The sequence below is a fragment of the Durio zibethinus genome, chromosome 14 (assembly GCF_047325235.1).
Source record: "Durio zibethinus cultivar Kanyao isolate XHJ-2024 chromosome 14, ASM4732523v1, whole genome shotgun sequence".
NCBI classification, from domain to species: Eukaryota; Viridiplantae; Streptophyta; class Magnoliopsida; order Malvales; family Malvaceae; genus Durio; species Durio zibethinus.
In genome coordinates, this window is record NC_143175.1 from 3318077 (window position 1) to 3337475 (window position 19399).

Genomic DNA, 19399 nt, shown 5'->3' on the forward strand with positions numbered 1-19399 from the left:
TTTAAAAATAAATATCTCAAATTCAAATATTTTTTTTAAAATTACATATAAAAATATTATAGTATATGGTTGCGGAGTATACTTGAGCAAGAGTGACAGATTAATAATAAATGAAAATGGAGAAATTTTCTTTTTTTTTTTTGTGAATTTCAGGTAATTTTTAGGCTTGATATATTTCAATAAAAAAAAAAAGAAAGGTAGAAGAAATCCCTATTTTCATAATTTATTTTATTCTAGCAATAAAGAAAATTTTTTGAAATGTATAAAAATCTTAAATTACCTGTTTTAATCACATCATTACGCCAATATAAATCCACCTGCCATCTTGTTATCAAAAACATTGTACTAAAACTCAGTTTTTATATATTTTTTTAATTAAAGTGTCAATTAAAGCCCCGGTTGGCTGTCATTTGGCAGCCAATTAAGACTTCTGGTATGTGTTTTTTTTTTTTTTTTAATAAAAAAATGAGGCTTTTTTGGTTGGCTGGTGTCTAAAGTTGTAAACAAGTTATGGTGGGTACATTGGAAAAAGCTTGTCAAAGAAAAATAAGAGAGAGAAAGAAATCTAAAGGAAGAGGGTGGAGGGATAAGGGAAGAGAAGGGGGAAGAAGGCCAATTGAAAAACCAAAGAAATCAAAATCTCCAAAAACAGTTAGCAATGATATTTCTGTACATGTGAAAACTCATTGAATTTAAACTGAAGAATTCTATAAACCTCAACTCTCAGTCCCACAGGAAATTTGAAGTTGAAGCTTGGAAATTGGAAACTTTGAAAGTTATTTGAAAGGATATATGTATAAATTGTACAAAAAAATTGGCAGCATAAGAATAAAGAAAGAGATTGCATGTATTAAGATTTTAATTTCATGGTAACTAAATGAATCAATTGAATTAAATTTTAAATTTATTTATATATTATTGAATGAATTTGCTATTAATCATCATTGATATAAACATTAAGGTGACCACAATGTTATGCCAATATCATTTTCAAAATAATATGATTATTTTTAATGTATATAACAAAATTAAAATTTGAAAAACAGGAAAAATGTTTATACTTTAGAATTTAGTTGTTTTTTTTTTCTTTTTTAAGAAAAATCATAATGCAAATTTCTTTTTTTTTCCCTCTTTTTTACCATTTTTCATTCAAACTCAATCTATTAAGGGTTGCAAAAAATATAAATACACTCATGATCTCTTGATATATATGCTCGGTCCACTATTTTCTATTTCAACCCTTGTATTTAAAAAAATTTAAGAAAAAGGATTTAAACTGTCTTTTTAAGCACAAGAACACATGCATTTCATTAATTACCATTGAACCAAAAACTCATGCACTATTCCGTCACCTTTTTAATATAAAATGAATCATATACTATATTTTTATTCTAATAATTGCATCATTTTTTTTTAAATAGCGAGGAGAATCAATCTTGAAATTTTGTTTAATCTTAATTTCTTTCTCGAATAATTTTAAGTCTGAGCTTATATTTTTCAATATTGATCATGCATGCATCAAGTTAAGATTTTATTTTGAAAGTATTTTTTAAATCAAAACTTGATTGACAAAATAAATGAAACTCATCTCTTTAGGATCACAATTAATTCTTGTGAGTAGCTACATCATTTTACAATATACAATACATGTAGCTAGCTTTGAGTCATGAAATAAATGTAAAGAAAGACAAAACAAAGCACCGTTCTATCACCTTTTTCTTTTTTAAAAATTTTTTTTTTTATGGTTGAGTTTGTTCAGTATTCTATTAATAAATTACAAAACTGTTAAACCGATACCCTTATCAAATAGAAACTAGACCAGCATGCATCTACACGATACAAATCCTTAGAAACTAAGGAAAAAGAAGAAAAACAGAGACTGAAAAACCCAGAGTCGGTTCCTGTTTTACACTCTCTATATGAATATAATATATGTAAAATACAGAGAGAGAGAGAGAGAGAGAGAGTGTAGACAAAGTGTTCGAAGTTTAAGCCAACCTTAGTGACCTATTTTCCTCCTCTCGTTTAATATAAAAAGTTCTGAGAGAAGATGGCGGTGCCTCTGTAATCCACGTTAGCTTCATGTCAGAGTTCAGACTCCCTTCGTTGATAAATTATTCCGCTATTTTTTGACCGTCACTTTGGAATTTTCTATATATTTTACTTTATTTTTGCCGTCACTTTTAGATTTTATTATTATGAAAAACAATAATAATAATAAGTTGTCTCTTCCCTTTACATTGATCCAGCTTTCCATGCATTCCTTCACATGCACTTGCCATACAGCCGAAACCCTAGCTTTTCTTCTTCTACCCTTTCACATCCTCTTTCTTTCTTGTTTCCTTTACCATTTTGACCACTCTTTTTTGGGTTTTTCCATGCATTTATTTTTTTTTTTATTTTCTGTAATATTTGCATCGTTTTTATGTCTATTAATATTTAAATGGCTCATCTAATCTTTGAAAATGGTCAAATTTTTTTGGTGTGGCAAATTTGAACTTATTTCAAAGGATTATGTAATTAACAGAATAAATGCAATAATAACCATACCATATACAAAAATAGATATATAAATTAAGTATAATGTAAAAATCCTGCACATCAATTGGCATTCTCTTGGCTGCTAGTCTGCTAGCTAATTATGTTTCGGTGCTGATCTAAAATGATATTTTAATAGATTAAAGTCTAAAAGACACCAAAAAGTATGCTTTTCACCTTTTGTCAAGTTTGAATAAAAGGATGCAAAATCCTAAAACCAAGGAAACTAGCTTGAGTCGGTCGATGAGTAGCAAGAGCAAGAAGATGGAACACTTAATTTGATAAATTAGCTTTGACAGGCAATGAAGTAATTTCAACTCTAGGAGGTGCAAGCAACAAAAGGGTAATTTGGTAACTTTAGAAAGTAACATTCCATCAAGATATTTATATAAATTCACTCTCTCTAATGTATTATTGACTGCGTGTTCATGTGCTTTGTTTTTCACCCTATATTTTAAACCTAGGTTTCAGCTTCAAGACCATTTCTTTTTTTTTTCCTTCTTAGTAATGGAAGATCAAGCTCCAGGGCCAAATAGTTCGATCCATGGTTCAGAGAGGAGTGAACCAGTCAGATCAAGGTGGACTCCAAAGCCGGAACAAATCCTCATACTTGAGTCCATCTTTAATAGTGGCATGGTAAACCCTCCTAAAGATGAAACTGTGAGAATAAGAAAGCTGCTTGAGAAATTTGGTTCTGTTGGCGATGCTAATGTCTTCTACTGGTTCCAAAATAGACGTTCAAGGTCTCGCCGCCGACAACGACAGCTGCAAGCTAGCCTTGCAGGAGAACAAAGAAACCAAGCACAAGTAATTGGTGGTGGTGGTTGTGGTGGTGCAATTCAGCATGAAAATAGCAGCAGCGCGCCTGCTATGGGGTTTGCAAATTCTCCTTCTAATGTAGCTTCTTCTCCTCCTTTCCTCGTTGGTTCCTCTTCTTGTGGTGTCATGGTTGATGATGGAATGGAAAATCTACACCCAATGTCTCCTCATATGGGGTTTCAAGAAATTGGGCAAAGCTCCAGTGTAACATCAGTTTTGTGCCCATCAGAAACCTCGAATTTGCACTACCAGTCTGGTAATTGCATGGCAGATAGAGTTGATTAATTCCTTCTTTTACTAACATTTTGTTTGGAATCTCAATTTCTTTCATGCAATTTATGAAATTAATTTTCATGTTGGAGGACTGTGGATTATGGTCATCCACTTCAAAACTATACTTTCTTCGCCCAAATTTTTGTTTTAAATTCATGAATTTAAAAATCAGAGTTTTGTTTTAAATTGAAAATGACAGAGAATAAAGTATCTATAACAGTAACTTTCTTGTGATGGAACAGTGTATTTATTGTTTGAAAATAGAGTTGCACTATACCCCGTAAATATACTGCATTATTTTTTTCATATTCAAGCTTTATCTTGGCTTATTCAAGAAATTTTTATGTGTTTTCAAGAGAAATCAATTTTATACAGGAGGAACTAATGATTGAAAGAAACTTAAAGAACCTAAGCCAAGCGCTTTAATTTTTCTGAAGTTTTCTTAAAGATTCTCTGCTTTACGAAGTCTTTAGACCTAAAAGCTAGCATTATATTTTGAGAATAGGCTGCTATTACACCGGTTTTTCAGAATTTCTGCTGCTATTAAGTGCTGAAATTCTGCAACTGACTTAAAAGCTGCAAATCTTGCAGTTGCAAAATGGAGAAATGTTATCCTAATAGCTAGGAAATAAAGTTAATTATTAAACTAACTCATGAATTCCCTTGTAATTAATTCTTTTAGCTGTTTTTCAGGATTCATCACAGTCTTCATCAATGGAGTACCAACAGAAGTTCCAAGAGGACCACTTGACATGAAAGCCATGTTTGGTGAAGAGGTAGTGTTGGTCCATTCCTCGGGTGTGCCTGTCCCCATGAATGAGTTTGGCTTCTTACTTCAGAGCTTGCAGCATGGCGAAAGCTATTTCCTTGTAAGTACATTTGGGAGACAACTATGTGCCAAGCTCTATGGCTAGCCACCAAGAATTTTAGAGCTGGCTGTTGCCGTAAAATTCTATGTTTTTCAATAACTTTGAATTCACATTTCTTTTCATCCGCTCCGTTCTTCTTTTTCATCGTCTCACCGGCACATCCGTCTTACTTGTATGGAACACTACCTCTCCCTCTATCAGAAAAAATCCCTCTACATTTGGAAATTTGCTTTGGCAATACAGAGATTTTGATTCCAATATTATATCCTAGTAGTATAAATCAAAATATTTCTTTCTCAAGTTAAATTTTTTTATGTACTTTCTTATAAGATCTTTTCATGGCAAAGTACATAAAAATTTTTTTGTTTAAAGTGGGGTGAGGGAATTTTTTGGAATTCGTCTAAAATTCTCACACGGCGCACACAATCTTTAAGTTTATAAAATTTAAAGATATGTACCGTACCCTTAATTAATTGTTTTTATGTTAGGTTTCTACACTTAATTTTTTAATTTAATACTTATGCTCATAAAGTAGCATCAAATTAGTTCGAATCAACTTATCTTTTGACCTTAATACGGTGTTTGGTAGATGTGAAAGAGGAACGAAAGAGGTTGGAAGAAAAATTATTTTCTTTTCTTTTTTTTTCTCGCATGGTAGGAGAGAAATAGGAAAAGAAAAAAATGATTGGATTTGTAATTTTTTTTCAAATTCAATATTTTTAAATGTTATGAGAAAACATTTATTTAATTTAAATTAACAATTTTATTTATAATTTTAAACTTAACTTCTCCTTATATTTTTCATCTTTCATACTAAATACAATGGAAAGTAACTTTTCTAGCTTCCTTTCGTTCTTTTTTTCCCTACATTTTACTTCTGTCCAAACATAGTATAAGGTACATAATTTATCAATTACATCTCATTCAGCTGTATAAAAAAATTGATTACAGGTTTCCAAAACAACTTAAAGAGGAATTACAGTTGCAAGCAAACTAGTGGGAGCTGCCAGTATTTTGTGATGATATGCAACTATGCAACAAGACCCAAGTTTCCTTACCTATTTTTGCTTATTTATATCTCCTTGATTTCTTTCCTTTTTATTATCTCTTGTTTTATAGGAACTCACTCAACCTCAATATTACATAAATCTACAGAAACCTTTTCTACAACCCAAGAGGGTAATGAAAGCACAGGATACATATTTATGTAAGTCATAATTTTATGCTGCATACTATGTTACCTCCTATATCAGGATCATACAATTAGTGATCTTGATCCCAGTACTAGTACTGCTTTACATCTGGTTTCCAGCCATGGTTTTACCATGTATATTTGGCTGTTCCCATGTTTCAAATAGAAATCTGCTGGTTTATAGGCATTCAAGGCTGAAAATTGGGGGCTTCAATTTTCCATTTTTCCTTCATGCAATTGCTTTGATACCAATTGGCAATGACAACATTAAAGGGTTGGTTTTCTTTCTTGTATTAAGATTTATTCGATCGTCCCAATCACTCGAGCGAATGCCTTAAACTGTTAGACTAATATATGGGGCTTGAGAGGAAAAACTTTGGAGCAAGTCAATGGTTGGTGGGTGGACACAAATGATTCCAAACTGTCTTTTACATTCCATCGGTCCTTCCTTTGCTGCTTAAAATGTCTTACATATGTTTTTTACTTGAAAGATTCTTTCATTTGATTAAAAAGGAATTACGGCAGATCAATTTGTCAAAGAATGGTCAACATAACCTCATTTTAATCAAAATTTACATCCATTTAATTAATTTATTTTGGCCGATAGAGTAAACTTTAACCAAAATGGCATTGAAACTTATTAGGATAATTGAAGAATTGAATTTTTTTTCCCCAAATAAAACAAAATCAACAAATTAAATGAAATCTAACACCCAAGGTTTAGCCTCAGCGGTTGTTCCCTTTTTTATAAGAGGTTCAAGTTCCTAATTTTGAGCCTTATAGAATTCTGGATTCCTTCAAATCCCCAGATTTTCAAAATTCTACTTTCTTTAGCTACTCAAATAGATGAATTTAACCTTTGGAATTCACAACTTCATATATTTTACAGTGAAAACTTGTATACATTGGTTTTCCTTTTGCTGTACTAACCTAAAAGATTCTCTCGAAAGAATATGTTCTCAAGCCTGTTTTGCTTTCTCTTTTTTTTTGTTGAGAATAAAATTAAATTTCTTATTAATTGAATCTCTTTTAAGAAGCTTAAATTTGAAGTTGTGGCATTTTAATCTTCTTTTTCTTTCTTTTCGGTTTTTCTATACAAATTATTTTCAAAACAAAGAAACTGATGTAAAAGTTAGACAACATGCAATAAAAAAACAGCATAGTTATCTACTGAAAAAATATATAGTTTGAACATAAGATTTAGTTTTATTGATTCATACAATGATTTTTAAAAGATGATATTTAACAAATTTAAAATTCATAACATAATTGTTGAGAATAATGACTCGAATCTCATAAAAGATTTGTTTGGGATTTGTTAGAAATTTGTTTGGGATTTATCAGATATTATTTGATGAATAAGAAGACTTGTAAAAGAAGAATTTTAAGAGAAAGAGGATTTTTAATAGATAAGTTTGACTTGCAAGAGAAAAATTCTAAAAGAAAAATGATTCTTAATAGACAAATTTGACTTACAGAAGAAGAATTCTGAGAGGAAAGGGATTTTTAATGAGCAAGTTTATATGGTTATAAATATGTGAAGTCTCTATAGGGTTAGGGATGAGAAAAAGATGTAAGAGAGTTCTAAGGGATTCTTAATGGGTAAGTTTATATGGTTATAAATAAGTGAAGTCTTTACAGGATTAGGGATGAGAAAAAGATGTAAGAGAGTTGTAAGATTTTGTGAGATAGACACCCCATAAAATTATTGGGGCTCTACGTCTTATGAGTGTATATGTTTGTTTGTAAGTAGACTAGATGAGACTGAGAAGGTCCACATATGTATGATATATGGAAGCATATGGGTATGTGTTTTACATCTTATGAGTGTATATGTTTGTTTGTAAGTAGACTAGAGGAGACTGAGAAGGTTCACATAGGTATGATATATAGACTAGGTATGTGTTTAGTTATGTTGAAAGGGTGCACAAGGGTTTGGGTTTGTTTGGGTTGAGAATACTTCATAGGACTAGAGGAGATTGAAAATGTTTTATGAGTATTGATTGTTGAGTGAGGTTGATGATTTGATGTATGTTTGTAATTCTCTACAACTAGTGGATCTTGTTCCTCATCTGTGAACGTAGGTTGATTGGATCGAACCATGTTAAATTATTATCTCTTGTATGTTTATTTATTGTTTGATTTTACTTCCTTTGGTGTGATTGGATTAGAGGCTTTTAGCCCAACAAATGGTATCAGAGCTCTGGTGTTTCCCAACAAGTGGTATCAAAGCTGAAGGTTTAAAACGTAGGAAGAGTCAAAGGTTTGAAATGTGAAAAGAGCTAAAGATTCAAGACATGTAAAGAGCTGAAGGTTCGAGATGTGGGGAGAGCATAGTTCAAGCTATGGGAAAAAGCAAGTCCAGAAGAGCTTGATTCAAGAAAAGAATTTGAGTTCAAGTTTTGAAGATTGATGATTGGTTTGCATGAAGACACACAAAGAATATGGTTGTGAGACTTTTATTGCAGGTGGAGCCAATTATGTCTAACATGAAGACAGATGATTTATGAAATTTGAGTCAAGATGGAGATTGTTGGGAATAATGACTCAAATCTCATCAAAAATTTGTTTGGGATTTGTCAGATATTACTTGATAGACAAAAAGACTTGTAAAAGAAGAATTTTAAGAGAAAAAAAATTCTTAATAGGTAAGTTTGACTTGCAAAAAAAAAATTCTAAAAGGAAATAGATTCTTAATATGCAAGTTTGATTTACAGAAGAAGAATTCTAAGAGGAAAGGAATTCTTAATGGGCAAGTTTGTATGGTTATAAATAGGTGAAGTCTCTACAGGGTTAGGGATGAAAAAAAGATGTAAGAGAGTTGTAAGATTTTGTGAGATAGACACCCATAGGAGTATTGGGCCTCTAAGTCTTATGGGTGTGTATGTTTGTTTGTAAATGGATTAGAGGAGACTGAAAGAGTCCACATAGGTATGATATATGAGAGCATATGGGTATGTATTTTGTTATGTTGAAATTATGCACAAGGGTTTGAGTTTGTGTTTATTTGGATTGAGAATACTTCATAGGACTAGAGGAGATTGAGAGTGTTTTATGAGTATTGATTGTTGAGTGAGGTTGATGATTTGAAGTATGTTTATAATTCTTACAACTAGTGAATTTTGTTTCTCATCCGTGAACATAAGTTGATTGAATCGAACCACGTTAAATTCTTGTTTCTTGTGTGTTTGATTTATTGTTTGATTTTGCTTCTGCTGGTGTGATTGAATTGGAGGCTTTTAACCCAATAATAATTACTCTAAGCATCATTACAAAACAGCTTAGTATTCCAATATAGAAATTTATCTTAAACTCTAAAATAAAACTATATATTATAACTAAGTGGTTGCTTGCTAATAATAATAACAACAATTGCAGCTGCTACATTCCACGAAGGAACCAAAAGACAGTTTCCCTGAAAGTACCCTTTAACTTAGAAACCAATTTTTTTTTCCAATATTTTTACAAGTTGTTGAAAAGATATTGCATGGACAGTACGTGGATTCTCCCATTGAAGGGAAGTCTCAAAATCCAAAGAAAATAAATGATTAATTCAAACAACTTGGCCTTCAACACCGACCAATATAACCAATCCGAAGCAGACGAATGTTTGTTATCCTAAATTTATTTTTTTCATAATATTCTGAGAAACATATGGCACATTTACTGAGATATGCGCCATGTGAAAATTCCCAAGTTACAAATTTTTATTGGCTGGCATGTGAATTATCAAAATTTTGCCTTTGTTGTTTTTTTCCCCCGAAGTTTTGCCTTTGTTGTTTAGATTCTATGTAAATATAATTTCTTATCTTGCTGACCAGGAAACAAATAGTCAACTTACATTGGGGAATCCAAAGGAGTTTGTAATTTGTAAATTAGAATCATGCTCATCATTTGAAAGGGGAGCAAATGGGTTCCTCCCTTTTCTCAAGTTTTTCTAGATGTTTGTGAAGATTAAGTGGACTCAACTTTGTTCTATGATTAGTCTTTCAATTTTAATCTTTTTGGGGTTACTTTAATTTGGTTTCATTAAACATTTTTTTAAAGATAATAATTTTCAAATTCAACACTAAATTCAGTTAATTTATACAATTATTTTAAAAAATCATATCTAATGAAGTTTAAATTTTGACAATTGCAATCTATTCTTTCACCCAACCAATTGTGACTTCTTTTATAAAAAAAAAAAACCTTCAAATCCACTCGAAATCTTTTCATTTCGTTATTAATTTCTACAACTAAGATTTTGTTTTTTCATAGTTTAAATATGTATAAAAAAAATATAAACTAAATTAATTACTCAGAAAATGAAAATTTGTGCTTTGTTTCCCAAGGAACAATGAAGAAAACAAGAAAAAAATTGGGCTATCTAATCTGATTTTGTCATTCATCGGTTGTAGCATAGGCAACATATCCTTTTATTCTCCCATAGAATATTATAATCAAGTCATGCACATGGTAGCTCAATTAAAGTGCAGTACAATTTAAAAAAAGAAAAGTATTTGAAACGATATCATAAATTTAGTTAACCTAAACCTAATTAGTTAAGTTGCCTAACACATGATTTATTGTTCTTGCACTCTAGAAACTTTGATGCAGTTTCCTATAACTTGTCCCATTGAAGAGCTTTTGTGGGCTGTCATCATAATCACAATTCACACATACCTTTGAGATCAATTTATCATCCACAAGTTCAACTATACATTTTTAGTCTATACATCTTCAACCAATTATCTTGCTTTCGATGGCCTTTGAAATCATAATTACCGATGTAGCTATGAGGGAAGATGTCATTTAATCGTTGAAATATATTTGTGGATTCAAATGTAATTCACAATTAAATACTTATAAGCATATAACTATCTATGAGAATTTACAGAATCTCTTCCTACCACTAATGGCATGTTGGCTTGGAATTTGGAGAGGGGGATTAGGAGTTTTGAATTTCATTTTGAGTTTTCTTGGCTACTCTATCTTTGTATGCCTCACAAGTTGGTGGTCAAAGAAACCCTAATCAGCATGTAAATTTCATTCCAACTCAAATTCCTCTACATGTAAGTGACAAATGAAAGATAGGGTAAATTTTTTTGTACATAAAAAGTTATAATCTGAGAATCAAAGAAGAGATTACAGGTATTACGATTCAAAATTTAAATTTATTAGATATTATTTTTTAAAAATAATTAAATTAACCAAATAAGTTATGATTTAAGTTCAAATCAGATAATTTTTTTGGCTATTCTAAGAAAATATTACCGTTCTATTGCAATCTACATCTGTTTTCTTCAACATAATTATTTTGCTAAGGCGTCACCTGTCGCAGGTACTGTTTATCTTGGTTGGATCCTTTACTTTTTTATTTGATTAAAAATCCTCGTCAAGTTTTTTTTTTTTTTCTTAAAGATCGGTTTTGGGAAGCCCTTGCTTCAAAGAGTGAGAGCCCACTGGGTTAAAGCCTATTTTAGATGCATGAAGATTATTGGATGGACCAGCAACATTTCTATTTTATTGGGCCTGAATTCATGTATTTACTCATTAGTTCTGCACCTTTTGCCTCATGTCCATATCCAAACCCAATAGCTTCTTAGCCCAATGTACAGAATTTCGTAAATCAAATATACGATGTGAAGAGTAAGTTGCTCAAATGCAAAAATATTGCTTTTTTATTTTGTTTGATGTAGAAAATATTTCCCAAAACATAATAAAAAAATAGTTGAAAATTGTGTTAAAAATTAAAACTTTTTTTTAAAAAATTGTAAGTGCTTAGAAAAATCTTAAGAGAAACATAATTTTCTCCATTATAAATTAAGACATATGTTCAATTTTATTTCCATAAACGAGAGTTAGATTTCTTTTTTCATAGACATATGCAATGGTATTTTTTTTTTTTAAAGGATATCGCTGTTTGAAAATTCAAAAAAACAAATATAAGTATTAAAATTAAAATTGTTAAATATCATATTTTAAAAATAATTATATAAATCAATTGAATTAAATTTTGAATTCAATTACAATTGTATTCTAAATTTTTTTTTATAGATTTTTAACACATGTTTTATCAAAATATATGCACTTATCATTGAAACAAACATGAACAAACCGTTAAATTATAATCTCCTTCAAAATTTCTCTACCATAAATTAGTATTGATTCACATTTAAAAAATTAAAACATTCTTATAATCGACTAGATAACAACCCTAAATTTCTATTTATTAAACTTATATGCTCCGGCCAAATATATTTTCTTATTATCTATGCATTAATGTATTCAATTTTTAAAAGATTACGTAACTTTCCTATAATTGACTACATAACAACCATGTTAGAGCCGAAAAAACATTAGGCTATTCCCTGACCACTTATTTTCAAATTTATTATTGATAGATTAAGGAATTCAACCTTTATAAAATTATATATAACATTTTTATAATTGACCATTTAACAACCAGGAAGATTTAAATTATGGAAACTTTGGAGACTGATGCAAGATTTGTAGACCCCATTTGATGTAATTTTGTTGATATTTCATCAGAGTGGTCCTGGCTTTAGCCTTGTCTCAGACAGGAAATTGACTGGCTAAAGGGAAAAGAAAAGAAACGAAAAGAAAGAAAATAAAATTCATGGTATTAATTGGTAGGAGAATTGGAGAGTGTAAGTCAAAGAAATCAAATCAAAGATAAACACGGTTGTGAGAAGTCATGAAAGATGGGCAGATTCATTCAATTGAGTTGATTGTATTGTTAAACTCATAACTGCTTAGAACTCTCTCTTTCTCTCTCGTCGTTTTTTTTCATTTAAAAAAAAAACTATGGTTTTTTTTTCATTTATGGAAGTAAACTGTACATACAAGACCATAGAGATGATGACTGCAGAAGATCACATTTTTGCCCATTGGATAGAGCTTTCACATGGCTAATTTTGCCCAACAAAAGTTTTGCTCTTGTTTCTTCTGTTTTCAGCTGAGTCTCTTTAGTTTTAACCAAAAACAACCCCCCTCCCCCAAATCGTCTTTAAGAAGCTCCTACTCCAAGGAAATCAATGAAGGGCATGTTGATCTTCTGATTTCCATTTGCACTTTCCCCAGACATGGAGTGGTTGGTCCTATTTGTGGCCACTGACTCGGTTGCTGAAACTTCTGAGTTCGAATCTGACGATTGAGCAGATTCGTCCACACCCGTAACCACTCCCATTGGTCCTTGCTGGTAAAATACATTAACGGTGCCAAAAAACTTGTCAAAATCCCCATTTCCCCTGGTCACAACTTTTTCACCTACTGAACCTGCAAAACACAAAATTACAAAGCATTTATTTAATAAATTATTATAAGATCATGATTAAAAAAAAATTCAATCCACCATGACAAATATAAGCACTGTATATTTGGAAAGCAAATAATCATCAAAAGTGTTGGTAAAAAAAGGAAAAATAAACATACCCATTTGGTGAACTGGACTAAAACTGCTGAAAAATCCAGGGGGTACTTTAGCTGATAAAGGAGTGAGGGATAGATCAGTGCAAGTAGAGGCAGATTCATCTATGTTGCTAGAAATGGTTGATTGATCACTGCAGGCATTGTTTTGAACAGTCACATCTAATCCTGCCTGAGTGGCAGAAGAAGAAGGCTTTCTCCTTCTATAAATGCTTGATTCCTCTCTATGTTTCCTAGCCATGATCACATGCCAATGGTTCTTTACTGCATTATCAGTCCTGCCAGGAAACAGTCTAGCAATCATTGCCCATTTGTTACCATACAATCTATGAGCAGCTAAGAGCCTCTCCTCTTCTTCCTCAGTAAAAGCTTTCTTGTTAATTCTTGGATCTAGCTGGTTAAACCATCTTAATCTACAACTCTTCCCTGACAATCATACAAAAAAACCAACATCCATTTAGCAAAAATATTAAACTTTTACAAAACTAATGATAGCAAAACGGAACTTTAATTTGGTTTAACCAATCAGATGCAAAGCATTGGTAAGATCTTCCCTTGTAAATGTAGGAGAAAATAAAACAAACTCTCCATTTTTCTAGTGGAGATCAATCCAAACCAAAAAGACTTACATAGAATGTTGATCATTTTTGTTTGACATAAAATTTTGAGTTACCTGATCTTCCCTCAAGATGTTCAGCTATCAAATTCCAATTTTGAGGACCATGTTGAGCTACAAGCTCCTTTAGCTTAGCATCTTCAGCTTCTCTCCAATGACCTCTAGCACAAAGCTTAGTGTGTCCATTTTTGCTACCACCAGTACAACAGGAGTTCTTATTACGTTCCTCTTCACCACCAAAATTCAAAGACAGTACCTTTTTTTCAACACCCAAAAATCCATCTTTTCCATCAGAAGCAACAGCTCTCGTAGTGACCCTGCTTTCTAATGGCTCAAATGTCAAACATTTATTGCTTTGTTCCAATAAAGAGCTTGAAATCTGAAACCCCATATGAGATAGTGTTGTATCTCTCTCTGTAGAATGAGGAAAAATAGCAGGAGGAGCTAAAAATTTCATCTCTTGAACCACCCCAGAATAGCAGTTAAAATCATTTTTTAGATTTTGCAGACTCATTGTCACCAAAATCCAGGATAAACCCAGAAAAGAAAACCAAGAAAAAAATTTGTTAAGAGGTCTAAGAAGAAAGGAAACAGATGATCAAATAAGAACGAAGTTAGCCATCGCTCTCAACCAGTTGAAGGGACCGTTTGGGAAGATGGAAAGGAGAAGAAAGAGAAGAGACAGAAAATAGGAGGATGAGTTGATCTATTGTAAATAAAAAAAAAAAAAAAAAAAAGGTGTGGGGTAGAGAAGAATTAAAGGAAAACAAGCTTTAAAAGGGAAGGGTTTTTAGTTTTTTTCTTATAAAGTAAAAAGCAAAGTAAAAAAGAGTAAAAATATTCGTGAATTATAATTTAATAATTATTTAAAATTTTAAAATTTTATTATAATTAATTAAAATTTTATTTTTATTTTGATTCAATTAATTTATTAAATGAACAAAATTTAATAATGTGATAAGATTTAATTAATTAATTTTTAAATTATAGTGATTAAATTTTTAAAAAATTTTAAAGAAAAAATAAAGAAAAAAAAATTATTTTATTTTATTTTATTTTTATATTTTTTAATTATGTTACATATTAAATTTTAATTTATTTTATTAATGTCAGATAAAATTTTATTTTAATTGATAAAAATATTTATGATATTAATTTTTTGTCAAAATAAAAGGTTAATTAAATATAATATAAATTAATAAATTATAATAAAAAATAAAATTTTAAATAATTTTTTAATTATAATTCAGAATTTTTTTAACCTTTAGCTTAAAAACAAAAAGAGAAGAACCCACGCGATTCTTGATATCTTTCACTTTTCTCTTTCCTTCCTATCTTTGGGTGTTTAAAACGGCAAAGAAAAATGAGGTCAGGCCAGGGCCGGAGGGCTCAGGAGTCAGGGCCGAGTACAGGGAAAGGGACTGATTTAATAAAGAAATGAAAGAAAAAAAAATGGAGAAAAGTCAGTGGGTTTGCATGCAAGTGAAGAACCGCTCGTGTGGGTGAGTGTGTCTTTGTCTCTGTCTGTCTTTTGGATGTGTTGACGGGTATTCATGTTGGCTGTGCCTCACTTTCTCTTTTTCATCGGGCTTTGGACAAAAACGAGAATCTGTTTGTCTCCTTCTCAAAACCTTTTGCTTCCTTCTCAAAACCCTTTGCTTTTCTCTGAGAAAAAAAAAAACAAAAAATAAAAGGGTTACATCTATGGTTGAGACTAACTATTGCAATTAAATTAAATAATTTAAAAAATAATATAATGATATGATATAAATATAAAATAAAATAATTTAAAATTTTAATAATTATTATATATAAATTTAATAAAATAAAAAAATATATTTCATCTTTTTATATTTTTATGTTGATACCAAATATCACGTAATGATCAAAAGGGATGAACTTTCCAACATAAAGATAGATTTGTCTATTCTTGGATAAGTGCCTCTCTTTGTAAATTAAACATATTAAGAATATGATTAATCATTTTTAATATCATTGTTGTGTTAATTTTTTTTATAAATTGGCACCCATGCATGTATATTTTTCTCTTTTTTTAATATTAAATAAAATATATTTTAATATTTTAAACTTTATAATATCATTTTTTATTATTAAATTATGATTTTATTAAAAAATAATTATTTCTATCTTTTAGGCCAAAAAATTAATAGTGATTGCATATTCCATATATAGAAAGAAATCTTCAATTGGTTTAATTTTAACACTATACTTCAATTTAGGTCAATACATGTCAAAATTTTACAGTAATTGCATATTCTATCATTAATTTCTTAAATGTACTAAAATGAAAAAATGTTAAGATTATTTAGATGTGAAAATAGGGGTTGATACCTTAAATTCTTACTCTTGATGATGGTTTTTTTTTTTTTTTCTAGTTGGAGTACAATTAAATATGTAATGCCCTCTAGAATAATAGGCCTAGTTGCTCACTCAAAAGCCAAATTTGTGTTCATTTAAAGTTACAACTTTAGATTTTCTCTTCTTTCTAAAATGATGCACTTGAGTAATACTAATATTGAAAAGCCCTGCTTTTTGGTTGATATATACATGTACAAAAATGTGCATTAATTTTTCTTAGTATCATAGATGTTAATGGGGCAAAACAAAAGCAATTTGTTCGTCATTTACGAGATGGAAGCTTTGCATGCACATGACAAAGCAATGGAACTCGTAAGCAGCCAAAAAACAAGTTGCAATATTACGTAAACGTTGGTGCAAAACCCTACAAACATGAAGAAATTAAAATTTTTGAATGATTCCCACCACTTAGACCCATCACCAAACTTGAAAGCTGGAAGTATAAATATCAGCAACATCTGTGTGATATGTACATCAGTGAAATGTGAATTTTTAATTTTAGAAGCTCATAATTTTCGTAATTAAGATTTAATTTTTTAATGATCTCAAATATTTTAAAAAAATATTTTTTAAAATTTAATGGTCTAAAATGTAATAGATATAATGATAATAAATTAATTAAGAAAGTGATTGATGATAATAAAGCAATTGCTTGACTGGCTTTTCACAATTAAAAATAGTATTCTTTTTAGATTGTGGGAATCAAATATTTTAATTAATGTAGCTTTTTTTTTCTTTATCATTTTATAGAAAAATAAACAAAAAAAAATCTGTTACTTTCTTTTGGTGGGGTGAGTCATTAAACCTCCCTTTTCTTTTTATTGATTTTTAGGTGACTTTAATTATTTTTGTAAACTTTCCAAAGGCAATGTCCATTTAGCAAACCTATAAAAGATTAAAAGTTATTATATATTATCCTTTTTATTCAATCTTTTTGACTTTTGAAATCATTGTCCCACTTTTATGCTTTCATAAATATTTTATATTTTCCATTAAAAAGTTGAGTATTTTATATTTACTGATTAATTATTTTGCCCATATGCATTGGCTTTGATCTTATTATAAAAAGCGAATATTGAATCATGCATATTACACATGTTAAGTACAGTGACTGACTAACTAAGAAGTTTTGAACCATAATATTCTTTTTTTAATTAAATATTGAACTATGTAGTTTTTTTTTTTTTTTGTCCTATGGACACAATGTAACCCATTAAATTTTGCAGTTGGTGAGATCAAGAGAATTAGTATATATACATGCCAATTAAAATGCTTCTATAAACCTAAACAAACAATTTCTTTATCTAAATTATCTGTGGATTTTAGTTTACTTTAACAATAGAAAAAAAATAGTATTATTCTTCTTTAACTTGTATAGCTGTATTCATGATCCAAAAATTAGGTGAACAAAAGAACAGAATTCTTTGGTATCATTTATTAATTATAAAAACTAATAGTGAATAAGTTTCCACTAGCCAATTTCCTTGTAGAGTTTAGTCATAATATATATGTTTTATCACTTCTCTTTAACGGCAAAATTATTCAAAATTTTATTTAATTAATTCATACAATTATCTTTAAAAGATAGCATTCAGTAGATTTGAAATTCAATTATCAGTGCTGAGAATCTCTTCTCTATTTCAGATTGCAATCTACTTTATAAAAAAGGTTGAGACTAATCAATACAAAGTGGGAATAAGCACAAGGGTGTGTAGGAAAATTAGCATGAATTAGAAGGATAATATTTCGCATGCAAATCAATGATGTAGGAGGGATAACATGAGTTAGGAGGATAGATTATATATAATATTGAAACCCCATGATATCTACGTTGAGTTGATACATCTTTACCTGCAACAATAAACCCTATGATTTAAATAAACAAAAAGTAACTGAAAAAATTATGACTCCCAAATTATGCCTCCCTATTTTGATTAGCAATGTGTAATATTATTGTAAGAATCTAAATTGCAATGAGCTACTTGCTATAGGCACCAAACTTGAAGGTCGAATTTTGCAAATTTACCCCATATAGTAAAAAAAATTAAAATTAAAACTAAGACTAACTAAAACAAGTACTGATGTAGTAGTAAATTTAAATTATGGTATTATACATATTTTGTTGTAAATGGAGAAAGAAATCACACTTATCATGCATGCAAGAAAAACCTCTGTCACAAGAAAAATGTTTATGCAAATTAGGTTGTAACGTTTTACAGAGACTTTTGTTTTGTTTTGTTGTTTAAAGTAATAATTATGGGTTTGTTTTGTTTTATTTTGCTTTGCTTGTTTGACTGTGGAAGAGATCATTGTGGGTCTTAAGGGAGATCGCAATAAATAAATAAATAAATAAATAAATAAATATTAATACTAAATTATTAATAATTTTCTTCTGCCTATAATATTTTCTATAAATACTAAATTTTCAACCAAATATTACGCTTTTTAATCAAGAGTCAGATACATCATCATCACTATATCACACGCAAATATCATCTTTTTTCCTTATTTGGCAAGATTCTTAATGTTATAAGGCAAAGAGTAAAAGAAAGGGAAAAGAAAAACCCAAACTTGCAATTGCAAATACAATCATGAGACCATCATACCAAGTGCTTTGAAGGATTGAGAAAGGGAAGTAAAGGGGGTAGTGCTCTTTGTTTAAGTCCAAGTGACACGAATGATATAGACAAGACTATTTTTTTTGTACTAATCAAAGTAATTATAGTGTTGTGTTTTTGTTTTAAGTGTCATCTTAGGTGGAGGAGACAATTATTATGGCTTTAAACTCAATACCATAAGATTAAAGGATTTGAGTTTAAAATATAATTTGTTTGGTACAAAAAATTTAGTTGAAAGAAAATTATCTTACTTCAAATTAAAGCATCCCGTCGATTTCAGCAAATACACATTTAAAAGAGAATTGCTAATTGAAATGATCATATCTAATATTGATTTTAACTTTATTAATCGGTAGAAACCAAAATGTCATCGCAAGTGTTTATCACAGGACATTCTAGCAATTAGGAATAAAAATCTGAATTATAAAAAAAAAAAAAGGATAAGTTATTGATTTAAAATTAAAATTCATAAATATAAATATTTCATTTAAAATTTAGTATATATTAAAAAAAAACATGATAAGTTGTTAACCTATAATGATTTTTGCACAACATGGAAATAAACTATTTATACAAAGTTTATAATTAAAATTATAACAGAAAGGGAGAAAATAATAACAATAATAAAAGAGCCTCTGAGTACGTTACATGCATTGCAATGTGC

At 29.8% G+C, this 19399-nt stretch overlaps 2 protein-coding genes across 3 annotated transcripts; one reads left to right on the forward strand and one right to left on the reverse strand.

Annotated features, from left to right (window-relative positions):
* The first annotated feature begins 2893 nt into the window (after positions 1-2893).
* Positions 2894-5917, forward strand: LOC111294680 (WUSCHEL-related homeobox 11-like). Of its 2 annotated transcripts, XM_089743177.1 has the most exons (3): positions 2897-3613; positions 4324-4499; positions 5451-5917. In XM_089743177.1, the coding sequence occupies exons 1-3, from the start codon at positions 3046-3048 to the stop codon at positions 5466-5468; spliced, it is 762 nt and encodes a 253-aa protein (XP_089599303.1). In that variant the 5' UTR covers positions 2897-3045; the 3' UTR covers positions 5469-5917. The 2 variants fall into 2 exon arrangements, with proteins under 2 accessions (XP_022743818.2, XP_089599303.1); XM_022888083.2 differs by lacking the exon at positions 5451-5917 and having other exon boundaries at positions 2894-3613; positions 4324-4789.
* Positions 5918-12358: 6441 nt separating this feature from the next.
* On the reverse strand, positions 12359-14443 carry LOC111294066 (uncharacterized). The gene is made up of 3 exons (XM_022887234.2): positions 13796-14443; positions 13129-13548; positions 12359-12972 (listed from the first exon to the last, which is right to left on the reverse strand). The coding sequence occupies exons 1-3, from the start codon at positions 14250-14252 to the stop codon at positions 12704-12706; spliced, it is 1146 nt and encodes a 381-aa protein (XP_022742969.2). The 5' UTR covers positions 14253-14443; the 3' UTR covers positions 12359-12703.
* Positions 14444-19399: the final 4956 nt, after the last annotated feature.

What these genes read in the sequence shown, in the direction of transcription:
- LOC111294680 (XM_022888083.2), top strand. Translation starts at nt 3,046, where the DNA reads ATGGAAGATCAAGCTCCAGGGCCAAATAGTTCGATCCATGGTTCAGAG. An exon ending in GAATTTGCACTACCAGTCTG is followed by an intron (nt 3,614 to 4,323) that starts GTAATTGCATGG and finishes GCTGTTTTTCAG; the next exon opens with GATTCATCACAGTCTTCATC.
- LOC111294066 (XM_022887234.2), bottom strand. Translation starts at nt 14,252, where the DNA reads ATGAGTCTGCAAAATCTAAAAAATGATTTTAACTGCTATTCTGGGGTG. An exon ending in ACATCTTGAGGGAAGATCAG is followed by an intron (nt 13,549 to 13,795) that starts GTAACTCAAAAT and finishes TATGATTGTCAG; the next exon opens with GGAAGAGTTGTAGATTAAGA. An exon ending in TAGTCCAGTTCACCAAATGG is followed by an intron (nt 12,973 to 13,128) that starts GTATGTTTATTT and finishes TGTGTTTTGCAG; the next exon opens with GTTCAGTAGGTGAAAAAGTT.